This window comes from Talpa europaea (genome assembly GCF_964194135.1).
Source record: "Talpa europaea genome assembly, chromosome: 2".
Lineage (NCBI taxonomy): Eukaryota > Metazoa > Chordata > Mammalia > Eulipotyphla > Talpidae > Talpa > Talpa europaea.
In genome coordinates this window covers 109,859,305-109,880,364 of record NC_140068.1, presented here as the reverse complement: position 1 = coordinate 109,880,364, position 21,060 = coordinate 109,859,305, and the positions used below count along the sequence as shown (strand labels likewise).

General features: G+C 51.5%; 3 protein-coding genes across 6 annotated transcripts in view; 1 reads left to right on the top strand and 2 right to left on the bottom strand.

The window, feature by feature from the left end:
- The window catches only part of LOC311188230 (class I histocompatibility antigen, Gogo-OKO alpha chain-like), a gene marked incomplete at both ends in the record, with an annotated part of 867,329 nt that overhangs the window by 151,790 nt on the left and 694,479 nt on the right, over positions 1-21,060 (top strand). The window lies entirely within an intron of this gene.
- NRM (nurim) lies at positions 1,503-4,104 on the bottom strand (the record flags this gene model as incomplete). Of its 4 annotated transcripts, none has more annotated exons than XM_084229001.1 (4): positions 1,503-1,784; positions 2,094-2,288; positions 3,211-3,407; positions 3,972-4,104. In XM_084229001.1, 4 exons carry the CDS (start codon positions 4,102-4,104, stop codon positions 1,503-1,505), a joined length of 807 nt encoding a protein of 268 aa, XP_084085127.1. The 4 variants fall into 4 exon arrangements, with proteins under 4 accessions (XP_084085127.1, XP_084085128.1, XP_084085129.1 ...); XM_084229002.1 differs by having other exon boundaries at positions 2,094-2,270; XM_084229003.1 differs by lacking the exon at positions 2,094-2,288.
- On the bottom strand, positions 7,696-20,473 carry MDC1 (mediator of DNA damage checkpoint 1; the record flags this gene model as incomplete). The annotated part of the gene is made up of 13 exons (XM_084228712.1): positions 7,696-7,863; positions 9,428-9,538; positions 9,644-9,769; positions 10,001-10,183; positions 10,294-10,410; positions 10,484-12,627; positions 14,409-14,612; positions 15,801-15,893; positions 16,043-16,108; positions 16,697-18,063; positions 18,618-18,693; positions 18,774-19,154; positions 20,338-20,473. The coding sequence occupies 13 exons, from the start codon at positions 20,471-20,473 to the stop codon at positions 7,696-7,698; spliced, it is 5,172 nt and encodes a 1,723-aa protein (XP_084084838.1).

Sequence of the window (21,060 nt, the reverse complement as noted above, 5' to 3'; positions counted from 1 at the left end):
ACGGCAGGCAGGAAGCACCCCCTCCCAGCCTCGGGCCCCCGTGCACTCACGCGCCGCGGGGCTCCCGGGGGAGGGGTGCGGAGGAGCCCGGCGTCCGGAGAGGAGGAGAGAGGAAGAGGAGGAGAGAGGGAGCGAGGGAGATCCGGAGACAGGAGGGGGAGAGAGGGAGGAGGGCGAGCCGGAGCCCAGGAGGAGGGACGGACGCCGAGATCTGGGGGCCGGGCGGGGGGCGGCGACCGCTTTGTCTGAGGACAATGGGGAGTGGGCTGGGGGCGCGGGGCGGAGCCCGCGGAGGGCGTGGCCTCGCCCGAGCGGGCCCCGCGTGGGACTCTGCTCGGTGACTCCCCTTTTCCCACCGCACGCCCCGTCGCCCCGCTCCTCTATGCCGCGCCCCACCCCGTTCCCGCCCTGCAGAGTGGAGAACCAGGGGTCCGGATCCCCGCCCCAGCCCGCCGACCGGGGCGGCGGCCGGTGACTCAGGCCCCTCGAGGGACCAGGGGAGGAAGCTGCAGCTGCTCGGAGCCGGGCCCGCCCTTCCCATCCCCTGCCGCTCCGCCCCACGCGTTGCCCTCCTCGGCCGGCCTTTGTTATGTGGGGTCCAAGGCCTCCGCCAGGCTGGGGGGACCCTCGGGAAGGAGAGCGGCTGAAGAGGCGCTGAGAGCCCAGGTGGGGATGCGCGCTCCCCTCGCAGAGCCGCTGCCCGCATCCCCTTTCCACTTGTCTCCCAAGGGTCCCCTGGTCTGCAGGGGGCAAATTGGGGAATTTGGAGGCTGAGGGAGCGGGTCGGTCCGGGAAGGTGGGGGCGAGTCCGCGGGGAGTGGCCGCAGCTCGGCTGTCGCCAGAGGGCGCGGTGGTTGCTTAGACTAGATTTGGCGCGCCCAGGCCCCGACTCATCTTCCTTCCCAAACTCAGTCCTGTGGCTTGAGAGATACTGACAGACTACAGGCCATAAGTAGAAAAACCAGGCTGAATTTTATTTTCCTGCAACGCGTGTTCAGAGAGCAAGGAACCTTTAATCACCTTTAATCAGTTTAGAAGCCTCTAAACTGGATTCGAGGATGGAGCCCAGGGGTGGAGCCTCAGGAGCTGCCAGGCTCGAAGTCTGGAGCAGCAGTTGATCTGGTCAAACTTGCAGACCCTGGTCCAGCAGCTCGGGGTAGGGGATATGGGGAGAAGGGGATCCCTGAGGCGCAGAGGCAGTAAAAGGCTGTACCCTTCTTGTGAGGAAATTAGGAGGACAGAGATCTAAACTGCCAGGACAGATTAGTTCCCCACCCCTTCTTCCAGGCTGGTGAGAAGTGGACCTTGGAGTTCATTGTGAGACTCAGAATTTGGGGTATGGAGCTGGACGCACCCAGGAACTGGAGTCTCAAGCATGAAGGCACAGCCCCTTCAGTTCATGGGTTTGGGCTTCTGGACTGAAGCAGCCAGTGCCTGGGTGTCAAGGGATTGGTAATTCCAAGGGAAGAGGAAGCACAAGGCTTGGACCCAGGGTCAGCTCCTCACTCAGCCTCCCCCTCCTGCGGCCGGGACAGCAAGTAGAGTTTTCTTTGCAGCTGGGCCCGGAGGTAGCGGAGGTCTTGCTGGTCAAGCCCGTGAGCCAGGCCCAGGTACAGGGTGAGCAGGAGAGCGAGGAGGAGCCGATCAGTGCCCAGGGTGGGCACCACCCACAGCACCGTCAGCAGCTCCACACACACTGGGTGGCGTAGATGGGAGAAGAGTCTCAGAGCCCGGGGAGACTTCAGGGCCAGGGGTTCGCCCAGCCCCAGCACATGGTAGTACACCTAGGAGAGGGAGACCAGCTTAGAAAGCCCTTGGGCAACTTACTGCTTTTTTCCTCTGCTCCTGGGCACCCTCCTGTAACTCGGGCTAGGGAGCATCCTCTGAGACTTGAGCCCCTGCCCCTCATTTCTGGTCCAAGAACCATGGTGTCTGACCTTTGAGGTAGAGAATCATCTTAGATGAAAGGGAGGCAGATGAGGGAGTGGAAAGGAAGGTGGAAGGGAATGGGAGGAGGGGAGGGAAGTCCTTGCAAGGCAAAGAGGCATCCTGGAGAGCATCGCAGACCTCAGGTAGGGATCTGGGAACCTCACCTGTTTGAGGCCCATGAGCTCGGCGTAGTCAAAGACGAGGAGGATGCTGAAGATGAGGAGCCAGGAGATAACGTGGAGCACAAAGCAGAGAAGAGGCACCCAGGTGGCCCATGGCTCCGCCCGAGCATCCCACAGCACAGGGCCTCTGGGTACCGGCTCCCAGTACCGCATCACCAGCTGGGGGAGGAGGAAGAGCTGGGTATCCTAGCAGCCCACCCTTGAGAGACCTAGATCCTAGGCTGTCCCCACCCCAGGCTGGCCTGCAGCTTGTCCCACCTCTACTATAAGCAAATATTCACCATGTGGAGGGTGCTGAGCGGGGTCCCATGGGTGTTAGGATGAATTGTGTCTCCCCTGAAGACCAGTGATATGCAAAGCAGCCTGTGCTGACTTTTCTATTAAAACCAACCTGGAATTTGTCAGGAAGCTCAAGTTGTTAATGGGGGAAAACAATCTAGAAACTGAGAGAATGACATCCAATAAAAAAGAGGTGGAGGCCTCCCTGGTGGCACAGGGATTAAGTCTCAGCACTATAAAGCTATCTGCAGACACTGCAGAATGCATTCAATCCCAGGCCAGGGAGCTAACTGACATGGCTCAGCAGACCTCTCCTGTCTCACCCACTGCTCCCCTCAGCAGTGTATTTTGGTAGATCTGCACATTCTGCTCCCCATTCTGTCCCTGGTGAATCTTCTCACCCTCCCGCACCTCTGGCCTACAGCTCTTGTATGCATAAATAAATCTTAAAAAAAAAAAAAAAAGAAAAAACCCCAAAGTAACCCATGCCAAATACACAGTTGACATTAGTTGGGAAGTTCTGTGAGAAGTGTTGAAGAGGCTATAATGGCCTGATTTCCACTCTCAAGCAGGACAACATGAACAAAGTTGCAAAGGTGAGAATGAACATGTACTTCTTGGAAAATGACCAGTGGTTCACCCTTTTTGAGAAAAGTAGGGTATGTGCTGTGGCTAGTGGAAGCTGAGATTAGAGCCCTGAATGACTGCAGTTCTCCTAAATCCACATTTTATCTGAAGCTTAAGGTCTTTGTCCCTCCAACTGTGGGCATCCTTCCCAGAGTCAGTTTCCCTTGAGGACTCAGCTGCCAGGGCCTCCTACCTGCAAGGCCAGGGCAGTGCATGCCACATACAGTGACCTCTGAAGGACCCCAAAGTACCGGGACATCCAGGCCTTCACGGTCTCAGTTGCCATGAGGCTGTGCTGTCCCACAAATAGTAGCAGGAGCACCAGATCGCGAGCCAGGGGGGCAAGGATGCTGCGGTCCTGCAGAGCAGCCAGCCAGCCCTGGCGGACATCTAGGGGGAGTTAGAGAAAGGGACAGATCAAAAAGACGGTAGGGAACACCCTGCCCTCGCCCATCTCCCCTTGGAGTCACAGGTCTCGTTCCTTCATGCTCTCAGGAGTCAGAGAGCTTTCTCCCTAGGAGCTGCCAGCCTCACTTTTCCATTCTGTTTCTTCCCTCCTTCGGAGCGGGGAAGAGGATTTACATTAGGTTAAAGTCACAAAAGCAAGGCTGGAGAGGCCGGGGTTGGATTGCCCCTCTGATTTCCACTCTCCGAAGGATCCCTTCTCTCAGCACTCACCTATCCAGTCGTCACAAAGCACTCTCTTTGGAAGTCCCTGCTGACCGCCCTTTCCCTCTCCCTCCTTCCTCTCCCTACTCTCCCGTCTACCCAAACCTCTAATCCCAGCGCTCCTGATTTCGCCCTCAGGTGTCCCCGGCAGTTTTCCGCGGTTTCACGGTTCTCGTTCGCTCTCCAGAACTTCCTCTGTCATTTGTCTCCAAGCCCCGCCCCTGCTCCGTCTCCCGCGGCTCCACCTCCCCACCCCAGGGCTCACTCTCGATCCCGCCCGCTCACCCGGACCACCAGTCTCCGGGGTCCCTCCGAGAAGCGGCCGAAGGGAGGTGAAGCGCACGAACTCCACTCCAGTGCCAAAGGCCAGGATGAAAGAGGCGAGGGCGGCGGGGACCAGGAGCAGTGCAGAGGCCATGGCGAGAATGAGGGGTGGGGAAAGGGGCGGGTTTGGGGTTCCCGCGGCCACAGGCCCCGCCTCCTCCCGGGGGGCCCTACCCGGGGGGGCGGGGATCCAGCGCGTCAAACGCCCGGATTTCCCGCCCGGAGCTCGTAGCTTCTGCTAGCCCGCGGCTGCCCGGTGCTGGGTGCCTGGCCCCAGCCCGCAATCTTTGCGTCACAGAAGGGAATGTTAGAATCCCAAGTGACAGGTGAAAAGGGCACAACTCGCCAGTCATGTGGTTCGAATTCCAGTTTGCCTAGTTTTCTAATCTAAAATGAAGACAGAACTTCATCTAAAATGAACTCTCACAGAGTTCTCGTGGAAACAGCAGAGGAGCGCCTTTCACAGCTTTGGCTAGAAAACAACCAGTGCTAGAGGTTACAGTCTCAACACTTTTTTTTTTTTAAAGATTTATTTTATTTATTTATGCATACAAGAACTAGCGTGTAGGCCAGGGGTGCGGGGAGGTGAGAGGGTTCACCAGAGACAGAGCGGGCAACAGAACAGGCAGACTGACTGAAATACACTGCTGAGGGAGCAGCAGGAGAGACAAGAGAGGTCTGCTGTGCTATGTGGGTCGGGATCCAACTCGTGCTGCAGATGGCTTCGTAGTCCTGCGACTTAACCCCTAGTGCCACCAGGCAGGCCCCCCTCCCCTTAACACTTCAATAAACCTAGGTGAGAGAACTTGAGATTGTTGGCCCAGGTTGAGGCCCCAAAGCTCTGACCTCTCATGTCTTGTAGATTGAAAAGTGACTATTTTACCACAAAAAAATAGATGCTTATTCTGCACTTAGCACTGTTGCCTCTCCACTTACTAAGAAGGGCAGAGAACAACTCTGTGATACAGAAAGATCTGTTCTCATAATACTAGAGGCAGGTGATTTGTTAACCAGATATAAAAATACTAAATTATTTGTGATAGAAACTTTATTACACTTGTAAACGTTGCAGTAGGTTAATTTTTAAAAAAGATTTATTTATGCATACAAGAACTGGGGTATAGGCCAGAGGTGTGGGGGTGAGAGGATTCACCAGAGATAGTGTGGGGAACAGAACAGGCAGACTGAAATACACTGCTGAGGGGAGCAGCGGGTGAGACAGGAGAGGTCTGCTGCGCCATATCGAACTCATGCTGCAGTGGCTGCAAACAGCTTCATAGGTTGCGTCTTAACCCCTTGTGCCACCAGGGAGGGCCTGCAGTAGGTTAATTTTATCCAAGTTTGTGGTCAGGAACTGCAGGACTTGACTCTGCAGCCTCATTAGTTTGATTCCATTTACTTAACAGAAGCTACAAAGACCTGTTGTTTTAACACACTTTCCCTGTAGACCTCTTTGTAATACCTGCAGACTAACATTCATATCTAAACAGCAGAGTAAAAGTAAGGTTTTCTCCATCAGAAAGATCAGGCAGCTAAAGACATGTGATCTAGTCACACCATAGACACTGCTAGTTCCTGCAATTTACAGGCAGAAGAAACATACCCAAAGTGATAAATTTCCCCAGATGAGAACTGCTAGTTGAGTGGACTCAGGGATGAGAAAACTGCCAAGCATCATCCCACAGGCTCCACAATCCTTCTCTGCGGGCTCCTTCTCTGCCCACCCTCCTCTGAATTAATGCTAGTGTGTACTGTATCAGCTATTTTCCCTTCAGAGTCACGCAGGAAGTTGTCCTGCATGGATGATCAGTGAAGAACACAGCCTTGATGGGGGAACCCTCACTACATAAGGCTTTTCATCCTTTTGGCTTTAGAGAAGTGGTTAAAAGAGAACTCTGGATACCAGGGTCCTGCAACAGTCTTTGTATTTCTCTGCATCTTGTCCGCTTACTTGTTAATTTCCATTTTACTGAACTCTTCCAAATTATCCTGATTTGACTGTGCCATTGTTTCTTGCAGGGATGCTGACCCACAGACACTCTTATACAGCGTGCAATATGTTATGGGGCTCACTGGAAGTATGAGGAAAATCCCTGTTCTTTAGGAGCTTGAGTGCTAAATAGGGTAATAGCACCGCAGGTATTGCTAGGAATACTGTGGCCCTCAGGGACATGGGTAGCTTCACATAGCACAAGACTTTCAAGGCTCTGAGTTGTCCAAGAGTACTTTGGGTCCTACTGTGTGCCACACCCACAATGGCTGTGCTTAATATATGAGATTTGATATATTAAAAAACCAGCACAATATTTGACAACGTTCATGCTATTTCTACTACACCCCAGCTTTCGAAACCTGAGTATAACTTATAGAAAAGGGCACAAAGCCAAATTTCCAAATTTTTTTTGTGAAGTTCATATAAAATGAACCATCTGAGAACAATTCAGTGTTATGTGGCACATTCACAATGTGCAGATCTCCATCTAGTTCCAAAGCCCATTCATCAGCGCCAAATCATACCCTATAACCTGAAGAAGGGCTAGATCCATTGAGCAGTCACCTCCTATTTCCCCTACCCCTGCCCCAGACCCTGGCAACCACCAATCTACTCTCCGTATCTACAGACTCACCTATTCTGGGTAATTTAAAGTAGTGAAGCATACAATGTGATCTTTTGTCTGGCTTCTTTCACTTAGCAACCTGCTTCTGAGGGTCATCCTCCAAACGTTGATCAGTGCTTCATCTCTTCTGATGGCTAATCCTATGGTATCCCACATCCACTCACCCATTTGTGTGGTTTCTATCTTTTGGCTGTTACAAAAAGTATCGCTATGAATACTGGATATGAACATTGAATACAGTTATTTGTTTTGAAGACCTATTTTAATTCTTAGCAAGAGTGGAATTGCTGGGTCACATGGTTGGTAACTATGTTTAACTATGTGAAAAACTGTTGAATTGTTTACCACAGCCTGAAACATTCCTCATTCCTACCAGCAATGTGTAGTAAGTAAGGGTTCCAATTTCTCCACATTCTTGTAACCAACCAACTTCAAAAATTATAAGAAATGTTACATAGAAAATACATTATACCATAAGGCACAGAGTGAAAATTTATCACAGAAGCTAAACATAAGCTCTAATGTTATAAATACTGGAAAAGGTGGGCATAAAAGTGCAGACTTGTTCAAAGTCAAGGCTAACGTATGCCTCTAATAAGACAGGTCCAGAAGAGTGGGAAATATTTCAGTAGCATTCCATAACGCCATCCTCAAATTTACTCACTCCAAACATCCCTTCAAGTTCCCGACACTAAAATTGGTCCCACTATGTTTCAGAAGATGAGTAAGAATCCCAGTTAACAAATAGGAAAGAAAGATGGTTTTCAAATGGGGGGCAGGGATGTGTGTGCCACCGAGCATTAGCACATTGGTTCAGCTAAATATGAGCAGCCATTCGAAACATCAGAGCCTGGGATTCGCCAACTTTAAATGGCCATTACAAAAAAATCTGTGGCTCCTAATCTCCCTATTTTTGTTTTACCCATAAACATTTTTGAGCCCATTCATGTTCCAAGGCAAATAAGATCAGAATAGCCCAGTCCTTTCTAAAGCCCTAAGTTTTCTTCCAAATATTTTCTGAACTTTATTTACTGGCCTGGGAGAGAAGTGGGCTTGGGGTAGGGTTTTCAGGTGGATGACATATCCGAAGCAGAGAGGATGAAGTCCCCTGGCTTGGCTTCCTGCTTCAACACTCCTGTCAGCAGGAACTCAGGTGAGACGACGGGCAGCCCAACGCGACAAGGAATGGAGCACCGAGGGAAGTCCTGGGAGCATGTGATCACAACTCGCTGAGGCTGGGAAAGAGTGCAAAGACAGGAAGTCAGAATCAGAGAAATAGATCTGGGTATACGAATCAGTCTTAACATCACTAAAATAGTTCCTCCTGATATGAAGCCATGAAGCCCGCTGCACTGTCTATACAGCACTCTTGCAGGAAAAGTTGAACCCGAACTTATGTGCGCTTTTAAAATTAACTACGATGTACAGGACCTATAGAAGATAGAAGATGATGATAAATGACATGAAGGGACAAACAGAAAAATCCAGGCTGTGGAACACTCTAAAGGACAAGTGACCTACTTTCTGCAGAAAGTCAAAGACATAAAAAAAAAAGCTGGATGGGTTTGCGGATGCTGTGAAGAGAACTGAAGAGATGCAACATTTGTGGCAATACATGGACCTTGTTTGAATCTTTTTTTTTTTTTTTTTTTTAAAAAGCAACTTGGGGTTTTGTTTTGTTTTTTTTTTTTTTTATAGAGGCATGCTTTATTTGTTTGTTTGCTGGTTTGTTTGTTTGTTTTTGTTTATATATGCACTGGGTACAGTCAGAAGCGCTGGAGGGTGAGAGAATTCACCAGAGCCAGAGGGGGGAGCAGAGCAGGCAGAAGGACCGAAGTACACTGCTGAGGGGAGCAGCGGGCGGCAGGAGAGGTCTGCACGCCATGTGGGACCCTCCTCCGGTGGCTGGGGAGCAGCAGGGGATCGAACCGGCGCCGCAGAGGCCGCGCACAGTTTCGCAACCCAGCGCTCAACCGCTGCGCCACCGGGGAGGCCCCCTTGTTTGAATCTTGATTTGAACTATAAAAAGATATTTTCAGAGAGCTGGAGAGAACTGGTTATTAAAGGATGAAAAAATGACCTGGTACAAAGGGTTAAGCAAAGGGTTAAGCTGGTACAAAGGGTTAAGCAAAGCACTATGAGGCTGTCCGCAGCCTCTGCAGCATGAATTTGATCCCCAGCCTGCCAAGTAGCTACCCACGTAGCACAGCAGACCTCTCCTGTCTTACCTGCTGCTCCCTTTAGCAGTGTATTTCAGTAGGTCTGCCTGTTCTGTTCCCGGCTGTCTCTGGTGAATCCTCTCACCCCCCACACCTCTGGCCTGTACCCCAGTTCTTGTATGCATAAATCTTTAAAAAAAAATGGGGCCTCCCTGGTGGCTCAAGGGGTTAAGACACAGCACTATGACGCTATCTGCAGCCACTGCAGCACAAGTTCCACCCCCCGGCCAGGGAGCTATCCACATGGCACAGCAGACCTCTCCTGACTCACCTGCTGCTCCCCTCAGCAGTGTATTTCAGTCAGTCTTCCTGTTCTGTTCCCCACTCTGTCTCTGGCGAAGCCTCTCACCCCCTGCACCTCTGGCCTATACCCCAGTTCTTGCATGCATAAATAAATAAATCTTTAAAAAAAATATCCATTCTGAATCGGCAGACATCTTCCCCTATTCCCATCCCTTTCTATACCACAGTTCCCCCACCCACCCTGCCACTCCTCTTTATTCCCACCTGTACCTCCATTTTGTTCTCCAACCACCTCTGTAACTGCCATCTCACCACCTCTAGAACATGCCATCCATACCTTATAGGACCGGGGCATGCTAGGTAGGACGGTGCCTCCACAGCAGCTGATTATCTCTCCCATCTGAGGTGGCGGGGGCTGGACTCCTGGGGTGACATGGACCTCATAGCCCTAAGAGGGAGCAAATGACCGTAGATGTATACATGGGTGAGAGCCATGGACATCTAAGGGTGCTCTGGAAGGAGGGCTGAAGCAAGGGATGAAAGACAGCCTCACCTCCAGCAGCCTTTGTTCCCGAGCCCGGCGCAGGGCTTCCCGAAGACTAAAGCCAAAGTTCTTCTCCTGTTCAGGATCAGCCACCACGTATTCATCCGGGGGCAAGAAGGAACCGGCCTTGCGGGACTAAGGACAGGAACAGTCAGCACCAAGGCTCAGTTCAGCCTATCTCCCAGCTCTTCTGCCCAGCATTGTAGGGAGCCCGTGAAATGGTTTTTGAATCAAGCCTTCTGCTCGTTACCCACCCTTGTTTCCCACAGCCCTCGCCTCCCGTCCCATCGCCTTTGAGAGCGCTATGTGAGCTGGCCTCTCCGGTCTCTGTCTCTACTGGTCTGCCACCACCTTCAGGCCTCTCACCTGGTGCAGCCAGTCCAGGGAGAGGATGGGGATCCCTCTCCCCAGGGCACACAGGAACTTGACTGTCCGGCGGATTCGATCAGTCACCAGATGGGAAGCCTCTGTCACTGAGCTGGCCAGACTGCCCCCCAGCGCCAGCACCGCCCGCTCTCCTCGCGCATCCACCACGCCTGTGAACAGCACCTGTGGAGGGGTGAGCGCCGGTCACAGGCACCCGGGCCACCAATGCGTGGCTCAAAAACCCCTCATTCACCTCCCTTTCTCCCACAAAACCACATGCCCTCATGTCTTACTTTGGGGGCTGTGGACTCTTGGTTAGGTTTGGCCCGTCGGAGGCTGCGGCTAGATATTCCCTTGGGTTCCTCAGTTTGGTCTCTCTTTCTCTTGACTGGTCCTGGTATTGCTACATGCTGGGGCTGAGAAAGACTTTAGTGGGAATTTCTGAGCCCCTAGGCCCTTTTGTGCCCCTAACCCTTTCCTTACCTCGTCCTTCACTGGCCTCTCTGCAGCATCTTTTTCCTCTTCCTTGAAGAATATTGTCTCCTGTGGCACTTCCCCTCTTTGGAGTCGTTTTTGAGGTGGGGGAGAGTCCATGGTATCTAAAGGCCTCTTGCAGCTTTGAGAAGCCTTGGGACGGGTCTCTAGGGTGAGCTCAGTGCTATCTGCTGCCTCTGCCTTTTGGATATGGGGACCCTGAGTGGATGTCTTAGGAGGCTGGGCAGAGACAGGCTCAGATGTGGCACTAAAGGCCTCAGCTGCTCTCACAGCTCCCCGCCTTTGGTTCCTTGAGGACTGGCAGTTAGGTTCAGGGGGTGCAGGGCAGGGTTCAGGGACATAGGAAACTGTGAGGGACCCATGTTTCCTAGTGGCCCTCGGCTTCCTGCTTCCATTGGCTTGAGTGATAGACTCCTGGGGAATAGGTTGTTCTGTGGGGACAGGAGACTGGACTTCAGGAATGGGCACAGCATTTGCTGTAGAAGACCTTAGAGTCCTGCTCTGACCCTGATCTATGGCCTTGGGAGAGACAATCTGGTCTGCAGAGGCAGGAGGTTCAATATCAGGGGATGTGGGTACAATGGGCTGGGGGTTCTTCACAGAGGGCCTATGAGTCCTGCCCTGAGCAGTCTGAGGGCTGACAGACTGAGCTTTGGAGACAGAAGGCTGGATCTCAGGGGTTGTAGGATTAACTGGTTTGGGGGTTTTGACAGATCTATGTGTCTTGCCTCTAGTGGCCTGAGGTATAGGTTCAGGGGTGACAGGCTGATCTGTGGGGATGGAAGGCTGGAGCTCAGAGGTTGTGGGGACACCTGGTTCAGGGGTCTTGACAGAAGGCCTACGTGCTCTGCCCCGAGTGGCCCGAGATATAGGTTCAGGAGTGACAGGCTGATCTTTGGAAGTGGAAGGCTGGAGGTCAGGGGCTGTGGAGACACCTGGTTCAGGGGTCTTGACAGAGGACCTGTGTGTCCTGCCCCGAGTGGCCCGAGATGTGGGCTCAGGGGTGACAGGCTGGTCTTTGGAAGTAGAAGGCTGGAGCTCAGAGGTTGTGGGGACACCTGGTTCAGGGGTCTTGACAGAGGACCTATGTGTCCTGCCCCGAATGGCCCGAGATGTGGGTTCAGGGGTGACAGGCTGGTCTTTGGAAGTAGAAGGCTGGAGCTCAGGGGCTGTGGGGACACCTAGTTCAGGGGTCTTGGCGGAGGACTTGTGTGTCCTGCCCCGAGTGGCCCGAGATGTGGACTCAGGCTGGTCTGATGTGACAGGCTGGTCTGTGGGGGTAGAAGGCTGGAGGTCAGGGGCTGTGGGAACATCTGGTTCAGGGGTCTTGACAGAGGACCTATGGGCTCTGCCCCGAGTGGCCCGAGATGTGAGTTCAGGAGTGACAGGCTGGTCTTTGGAAGTGGAAGGCTGGAGCTCAGGGGCTGTGAGGACGCCTGGTTCAGGGGTCTTGACAGAGGACCTGTGTGCCCTGCCCCGAGTGGCCCGAGATGTGGGTTCAGGGGTGACAGGTTGGTCTGTGGGGGTAGAAGGCTGGAGGTCAGGGGCTACGGGGACTACTGGTTCAGGGGTCTTGACAGAGGACCTGTGTGTCCTGCCCCGAGTGGCCCGAGATGTGGGCTCAGGGGTGACAGGCTGGTCTGTGGGGGTAGAAGGCTGGAAGTCAGGGGCTGTGGGGACACCTGGTTTGGGGGTCTTGACAGAAGACCTATGTACTCTGCCCCGAGTGGCCCGAGATGTGAGTTCAGGGGCGACAGGCTGGTCTTTGGAAGTGGAAGGCTGGCGCTCAGGGGCTGTGAGGACGCCTGGTTCAGGGGTCTTAACAGAGGACCTATGTGCCCTGCCCCGAATGGCCCGAGATGTGGGTTCAGGGGTGACAGGCTGGTCTGTGGAGGTGGAAGTCTGGTGTTCGGGGGCTATGGGGATACCTGGTTCAGGGGTCTTGACAGAGGACCTATGTGTCCTGCACTGAGTGGTCTGAGATGTGGGTTTGGGAGTGGCAGGCTGGTCTTTGGAAGTGGAAGGCTGGAGCTGGGGTTCTGTGGGGAAAACTGGCTCAGGCGTCTTTACAGAAGATCTCCGAGTTCTAACCTGAGAGACCTGAGTTGGGGGCTCAAACTTGACGGGCTGGTCTGTGGGGGTGGCAAGGTGGGGCTCAAGGGCAAGAGAAGAAACTGGAGTGGCAGTCATCCTGGCAGACCTCTGGCACCTAACTTTGGGTTCTGGATGGTGTAGCTCCAGCTCTAAGAACACGGGAGTCTCTGGAGCTACCTGACTCTCATTTTGCCTGGTCCTGGGAATGGGCAGCTCTAAGGAAGCTGGAGCGGGAGAAAGGATGGGTTGAGGTACAGGATTTTTTTGGCTTTGGAGTGAGGCTGAGGCTTCAGGCACTGCAGGAGGCAGACAAACATCTGGGGATTCCTGGGGAGAAACAGACGCAGGTGAGGAAGAGGCAGAGAGAGGTAAGACTTGGATACTGTTCCTGACACTTGTCAATGGCTAGCGTGTGCTCACTGGCATTTCCATCTGTGACCTCTTCCACTAGGCTGGGAACCTCCAGGGCTGAAGCAGTTCTCTTGCCCATGGACCGCTACCCATAATGCCAATTTAGTGCTCTCCATTTAAAGGATGACAGTAATAAGGAGGGTAACCATGGAAAAGAGGAAAAGGACTTTTTTTCTGAGTCGGGTAGAGAGAATTTGGAAAACAATAGCTGCTGAAGGTTGAAGGATAAAAGTCACGTAAGGAGTGATGGAAATGCAAGAAAAAGTGAGAATATGGGGAAGGAGATTAAAGGAAGGTCGGAGAAGAAAGCAGTGGAGTGGATGTAGAGATGACTTATGGGGTAGGCAGGGGGAGGTAGAGAAAGCAGTTCTCACCCTGGAAGCCTCCTCACTAGGTGGCATCTTGCAATTCAAGTGGCCTACACAGGAAGCAAAAACAATATGGCTGAGGGCCTCCCCGGTGGCGCAGCGGTTGAGCGCTGGGTTGCGAAGCTACCTGCGGCCTCTGCGGCGCCGGTTCGATCCCCGGCTGCTCCCCGGCCACCGGAGGAGGATCCCACATGGTGCGCAGACCTCTCCTGCCACCCGCTGCTCCCCTCAGCAGTGTACTTCAGTCCCTCTGCCTGCTCTGCTCCCCACTCTGGCTCTGGTGAATTCTCTCACCCTCCCGCGCTTCTGACTGTACCCAGTGCATGTATAAACAAAAACAAACAAACAAATATATAATAAATAAATAAAAACATGCCTCTATAAAAAAAAAAAAAAAAAAAAAAAAACAATATGGCTGAGCTCTGAGCAGTCAGTTACTTGGGAGCTAATTATCATGAGGTTGTGTAACACCTTGGGTCACCCGCTGCCTGCACTTGCCTCTCTGCTGCCTTATGGGGCTCACTGGGGTTCCCCTTCTTCCACCTGACTGGGTCCCAGAAGCTACTGGGGTTGAAGCAAGTCCCTGAAGGTTCCCCACTCCTCTTCCAGGTACTGCCTGTGCTGGTCCTGGCTCCCTCTCTGCCTCTCCTCTCTTGGTCTCTCTCTGGTATCACTTTAGGCACCTTGACTTCTGATTCACCCAGTGCCTGCCCTCTCTCTGGTACTCGTTCCTCCACTACTCTTGCAAATATTTCTCTTGCAAGAGCCTGCCTTTTTTTTTTTTTTTTAATCTCAATAGACTCAATTCCTACTTCAAACTCTCCATATCCCTTTTAGTACTTGCACTTTCCAACTTTCTATTAGACTCTCGTATCTAAGATTCACTAGCTATTGCCTGTTTTTGTTCCCTGTCCTGTATCGCCCTGGCTAGTTCTTCCTTGCCCACACAGTTCCTCTCTTTCCTTCTGGAATGGTTTCTTGTTTCCCTCGCCATGGCTCTCTCTCCAGGGTCACCCACTCTGCTATTGCTCTTGATGTACCCATATCCACAGTCTGCATCCTTCTACCTTGAATCCCCAATGGCTGTGTGTGAACTGGGCTCTCTGGATGTTGGCCTTGCAGTGAACTGTCACAAGGTCCACGGGCCTCAAGGTAGGCAGCAATGGGCTGGGTCTCAGAGGCCTCAGACTCTCTTGGACAGAATGGCTGTGTAGCCAACACCTCCCATGGCTCATCCAAGGCACCTGGCAGTGATGAGTCAGAAAGAGAGGCTGAAGAGATAATAAGTTGAGAAAGGATTAATATAAACAAATGGAATAATAAACCTAATGGGCTATTAAAAAAAGCTGTGAATAAGAGAGATAGTTTTAATATTTAATATTAGTGTCAAAAAATAAGGTCAGGGCCTCCCTGGTGGTGCAAGGGGATAAAAGTCAGCACTACGAAGCTATCGGCAGCCACTACAGCACGAGTTCAATCCCTGGCCAGGAAACTGACCTACGTGGCACAGCAGACCTCTCCTGTCTTGCCTGCTGCTCCTCTCAGCAGTGTATTTCAGTAGATCCATGCCTGTTCTGCTCCCTACTCTGTCTCTGGTGAATCCTCTCACACACCCCCTTCCCCCCGGGCTGCCCACACCTCTGGCCGACACTCCAGCATTTTATGTGCATAAATAAATAAATCTTAAAACAAAAACAAAAAACCATGCCTTCAAATAAAAGTTCTCACAGCAGTCTCTTAAAAAAATGAAACTGGGGCCTCCCTGGTGGCTCAAGGGGTTAAGACTCAGCACTATGAAGCTATCAGCAGCTTCTGCAGCATGAGTTTGATCCCTGGCCAGGGAGCTAACCCACATGGTGCAGCAGACCTCTCCTGCCTCGCCCGCTGCTCCCCTCAGCAGTGTATTTCAGTAGATCTGCCTGTTCTGCTCCCCACTGTCTCTGGTGAAACCTACCACCCCCACCACACCTCTGGCCTATACCCCAGCTCTTTTTTTTTTTAATTTTTAATATTTATTTATACAAGAACCAGTCACCAGAGGCAGAGTGGGGAACAGACAGGCAGACTGATGAAATACACTGCTGAGGGGAGCAGTGGGCGAGACAGGAGAGGTCTGCCACGCCATGAGGGTTTCCTGCCGGCCGGCCAGGATCGAACCCGCGCTGCAGAGGCTGCGGACAGCTTCACAGTGCAGCGCTCATCTGCCTGTGCCGCCAGGGAGGCCGTGCACCCCAGCTCTTGTATGCATAAATAAGTTAAAAAAAAATGAAGCTAGACTAGTTGCTCTATAGGTGTGACTTAGTATTTTTTTCTGATGAGACAGAAAGACATCAGCAAAATAGTTAAACAATGTAACAATATGACAGAATCACACAGAGAGAGAAAACAAGGATTCCAAGTTAGGGGCAAAAGGAAGGCAGAGTTCCTCATACCTGGGGTCTGGAAGCTGCAATGAGAAGGGCCGGGCTCCTGGGTGTGGCTGAACAGGAAGGCCTGGGTGGGTTCATCCTCCATGTGTTGGACTGCTGCACAAGGAAGGATGGCCTGAGCACAGCCCTCCATGGGCCTCCTGGGTCCCAGGCCCCGCCCACGCCAGCTTTCACACCCTTAAGGACCACCAGCGTACTCCCCCAGCTCCGCTTGTACCAGTATCCACAAGACACAATGTCCTCACCTTCCAGGCTCTGATTCTCTCTCTCCACAAAGCACTGTGTAGCCTGCAAGTCCAGATCTTCAGAATCTGGTGGGGGACGAGTACAGGGTAGAAAATAGATCACATCTGACCCGAAAGTCCTTACTTTTCCTTTATCGTTTCTCCTCACCTTCCTCCCCTATGTAAAGCATTGAGTGTTGGTATCTTCCCCAGCTGGAGGAGGCTGGGTCTCCTCTAGATGCAGCACAGGCAGCTTTATTGTGCTCCCATCTGCTTCCACATCTATTCCTATGCTGAAACTTAATCCCCAGAGTGAGGATGTTAGAAGGCAGGGGCATTTGGGAGGTCATGAGGGTAGAGCCTCATGGATGAAATTTGTGCCCTGATGAGAGACTTCAGAGAGTGCCCTGTGCTCAGAGAAGCCAACGAGAAGGCAGCTGCTTATGAGCAAGGATGTATGCCCTCAACAAATGCTGAATCTGTTGGTGCCTTGTTCTTGGACTTCCCAGCTGCAGGAAAAATAAATGTGAAAATAAATTAAATAAATGTGAAAATAAATGTCTGTTTTTTACAAGTCCCCTTGTGTATGGCCTTTTGTTAAAGGAGCTCAAATGGACTAAGAGACCCTATAGGCATTATTTTAGGGGTCAAGGAGGAAGGAAGATGAGATCTTACCATCATGATTGTCTCCAGAGTCCTTGGTCCCGTGTACATGCAATTCTCTCTCCTTTCCTGTGGGGGTCTGAGTTCCTGCTCTCTGTGGCTGGGTGGGTGCCCCTGGAGTGCCCGTGTCCTTTGAGACAGGAACATCTTGCTTCCCTTGTGGCACAGGTGACCTTCCCCGGACCCCTTTCTCAAGTGCCTTCCCCTGCTCCAGGACGGCTGCAGCCTGTTCTATCATCCCCTGTGCTGGAAGCTGGCTCCTTCTTATACCTGCCACCACCGAGAATTCTAAGGATGTGCCTTCTTCTGCATCTGTTTCACAGTCCTCAGCTGGAGGAGCCTGGGTCTCCCCTAGATGCAGCACAGGCAGCTTTGTTGGGCTCCCATCTGCTTCCACATCTATTTTATTTTTCCACGCCACATGCACCTGATGCTTTGCATCTGTGGCAGAAGCCCGGCTGCTGTCCAGGTGGACCCTGGGTGAGCTGTTATCTTCCTCCATCTCTACATCATTGTCTCCAAAAGGTGGTTGGCTCTTTTCTGAATGTGCCGTGTCTTTATGACCTTTAGGGATAGTCTCTCTCTTTTTCACTGAGACCCCCTCTTCCTCCAAGTCTGTGTCACTGTCTCTCCCAGGGGAGATTTGGCTTTGCTTCAGGACCCCTGGTTGGGGCCTGTGTTCTTTTACTTCTGGATTTCTATTCCAGGTAGTGGCATGACTCTCTTTCAGACAAGCCAAAGTGAGCGCTGCGGAGACCTCTTCCTCATTATCTGTATTGCTGTCGATCACAATGGAAGCTCTGCTTCTCTCCAGAGGGACCGTTACTGGATCCTCACCCTCCTCCACATCTGTATCACTACTAGTGGGACTCTTCTGCCCATGTGCTAAGCCAGGTACCCCAGGACTCTTTGTACTAACTCCATGGAAGAACTGTTTTTTCTTCATAGGAACTACAGCTGGGGTCACGGGCATCCCCTCTTCTTCCACATCAGTATCACTTTCTATGAAGCCACAAGGCTGGGTCATTTTCAAACGCACCTCCGCTGGTCCTCCAGTGGCCGTGCCCTCACCTTCCACATCTGTGTCACTGTCCTCCCCTGCAGGTTGGCTCCTCTCAACATTCACCCCAAATGGAACCACCCCAGTTCTTGCACCCCCAACTTCCGTCTCATTGTCCCTGTCCTTCACTGAATGTTGATCCTTTCCAATTTGGGTTTCAGTTGTGCCTCCTTCAGTTTTAGGCTGTTCTGCCTCTGTAGTCGAGGAGGCCTCCCTTGCTGCTGGTAGCTGGTTTTCTTCTTCGTCTGTGTCACTGTCCAAGTTGAAAGCAAAAGGTGGCCCAGGGCCATCCTGGGCAGGCGAATGCCCCTCTTCATCACTGTGAAGGAAAGAGAAGAGTCTAATGAATCTATTTCCCAGGCAGGGACACCCCCACTCACCTGTGACCTCCCTGAAGGCAGACACAGAGAGTATCTGTTTTTCTATCTTCAGTAATTAGTACTACTTGGCCCATCGGAGGTATACAACAGAAATTCAGCTGAGTGAAAGAGTATGTGCAGTCTCCTATTCTCCACTTTTAAGACAATTACCTCTTAGAGATGGATCCTCCAGCCCCTGACTGTTTCTTTCTTTCTTTTTTTAAAGATTTATTTATTTATGCATACAAGAAATGGGTTGTAAGCCAGAGGTATCGTGGGGAGCAGAACAGGCAGATCTACTGAAATACACTGCTGAGGGGAGCAGTGGGAGAGGCAGGAGAGGTCTGCTGTGCCATGTGGGTAGCTCCTTGGCTGGCTAGGGATTGAACTTGAGCTGTGAATTCATACTGCAGTGGCTGGCGAAAGCTTGAGAGCTCTGTCTTTAACCCCTGCGCCACCAGGGAGGCTACTCTATTTCTTTTTGAAGACATGGGTCTGGCACTTGGACACTCACCTCTCTGGAACTACTGTTGCCAAAGTGGAGGATGTGGCACTTGGTTCATTCTCCACACACCTTTCAGCAAGAGAATCTGTCAAGAGGAGTAACGCAAGCTGACAGTCTTACCCTCACCAGGCCCTCTCCTCACCCACACTCCCAACACACACCTACCTACTTCCTCCTCGGAGTCCTCAGCCAACAGAAGCCCCCGAGATTGAGTTCCTCCCTGAACCCTGGGTGTCTCCTCTACAGTTAGAGGGCCCCGGGAGACAAAGGGCAGGGAGACATCCCGGCGATAATACTGACAGGGCAAGTCACCAAAGAGAATCAACTCCTGGTTCCTCAGACGATGACTCATCCCCGGGCTCAGGACTTTAGGAGGCCTCAGGATTTGAGTACCATTGAGGCTCCCACAATCCTGGAGGACAGGTGCCTTGTCCCAGGCGAAGATTTCAATCACTGCATGTTGTTTGGAGATGGATGGAAAGGGCAGGGCCACAGAGCAATCAGGCATCCGGCCTACCACATTCTTCCCGAGGTATAGTGGGAAATCTAAGGACAAGAGAGGTAGAGTGTTTCCAAGGCCAGAGGAGCCTGACCTGCTATTAGGAAAGTGTTCCTGTTAAACAGCCCCCTACTTACCCAAGGTCCCACATGCATTAGAAAAATAAAAAATTGGGCCTCCCCGGTGGCGCAGTGGTTGAGCGCTGGGTTGCGAAGCTGCCGGCGACCTCTGCAGCGCCGGTTCGATCCCTGGCTGCTCCCCGGCCACCGGAGGAGGGTCCCACATGGCGTGCAGACCTCTCCTGCCGCCCGCTGCTCCCCTCAGCAGTATACTTCGGTCCTTCTGCCTGCTCTGCTCCCCACTCTGGCTCTGGTGAATTCTCTCACCCTCCCGCGCTTCTGACTGTACCCAGTGCATGTATAAACAAATAAATAAATAAATAAAACATGCCTCTTTAAAAAAAAAAAAAAAAAGAAAAAGAAAAAATCCCTAGGACATCTAGATATTGAAGAATATGCAATGTATTATTATTCAAAGTAAATACCCTATCCATTCACACTGCGTTTTATTTATTGTGGTAAAATATACATAAACTTCCCATTTTAAACATTTTTTTTTAAACATTTGTGCTTTATTTATTTATTTATTTTATTTTTATTTATACAAGCACTGGGTACAGTCAGAAGCGCGGGAGGGTGAGAGAATTCACCAGAGCCAGAGCAGGGAGCAGAGCAGGCAGAAGGACCGAAGCACACTGCTGAGGGGAGCAGCGGGCGGCAGGAGAGGTCTGCATGCCATGTGGGACCCTCCTCCAGTGGCCGGGGAGCAACCGGGGATCGAACCGGAGCTGCAGAGGCTGTGGGCAGCTTCGCAACCCAGCGCTCAACAGCTGCGCCACCGGGGAGGCCCCCATTTTAAACATTTTTAAGCATACAATTCAGTGGCACTAAATACATTCACACTGTTGTGCAACCATCACCCCCATTCATTTCTAGATCACGCTAGATTATTATCTGAATCTCTTTATCTTCTATCTACTAAAGTAAAGCAACACCCAGTAAGGCCAGGATAGTGGTGTAGCGCTATTTACTCACTCAGTCACCTCTTCTTCATTCCTAGTAGGAAAAATTTTCAGATATCCTTCAAACATATAAAGCATCTTGCATTCCTCCATTTCCCCACAAAAATAAGAAATCTATAATAGTACTTCAGTACCCAATACCCCCTGACCTTTTTCTGGTCCATGGATACTACTGAAGATACGCAGTCGTCCTAGGGGCTCCAAGTTACACCCCAATGGTTCATTGGGTTCCTCTGTCTCCTCCTCTTCTTCAACATCCCAGTTAATAACCTGGGTGTCCTCCATGATCTGGGAAGCAAACACATAATTGTCATCTCTGTCATTGGTTCACAAACAGAGCCTCAAGGGAGGAGATTGATAATCCAGGGTAAATCTGAGGTTATAAAGATTAAGGCTTCTCTTTCTCTGCCAACCATTCTGTTGTTTATCCTTCTGAAGCATTTAAAAAGTATTTTGACTATGACACAAAGTAAGAAAGAAATACAAGGTCCCAAGTACACAACTATATACAACATACTCATGTGCTTATTTATAGAGAAACATTCTGAGAAACAGTGCTTAGCCTTACTATAACACAGTTTTCATTTCACTTTCCCCCCATTCTCTAGTTATGATTTATTTTTATTTATTTATACATTCAAGAGCTGGGGTATAGACCAGATGTGAGGGGAGGCGAGAGGATTCACCAGAGACACAGAGGGGAGCAGAATAGGCAGATCCACAGAAATAAACTGCTGAGGGGAGCAGTGGATGAGACAGGAGAGGTCTGCTGTGCCATATGGGTTAGCTCCCTGGTCGGGGATTGAACTCATGCTACAGTGGCTGGTGATCACTTGATAGGGCTGAGATTTTAACCCCTGCACCACTAGGGA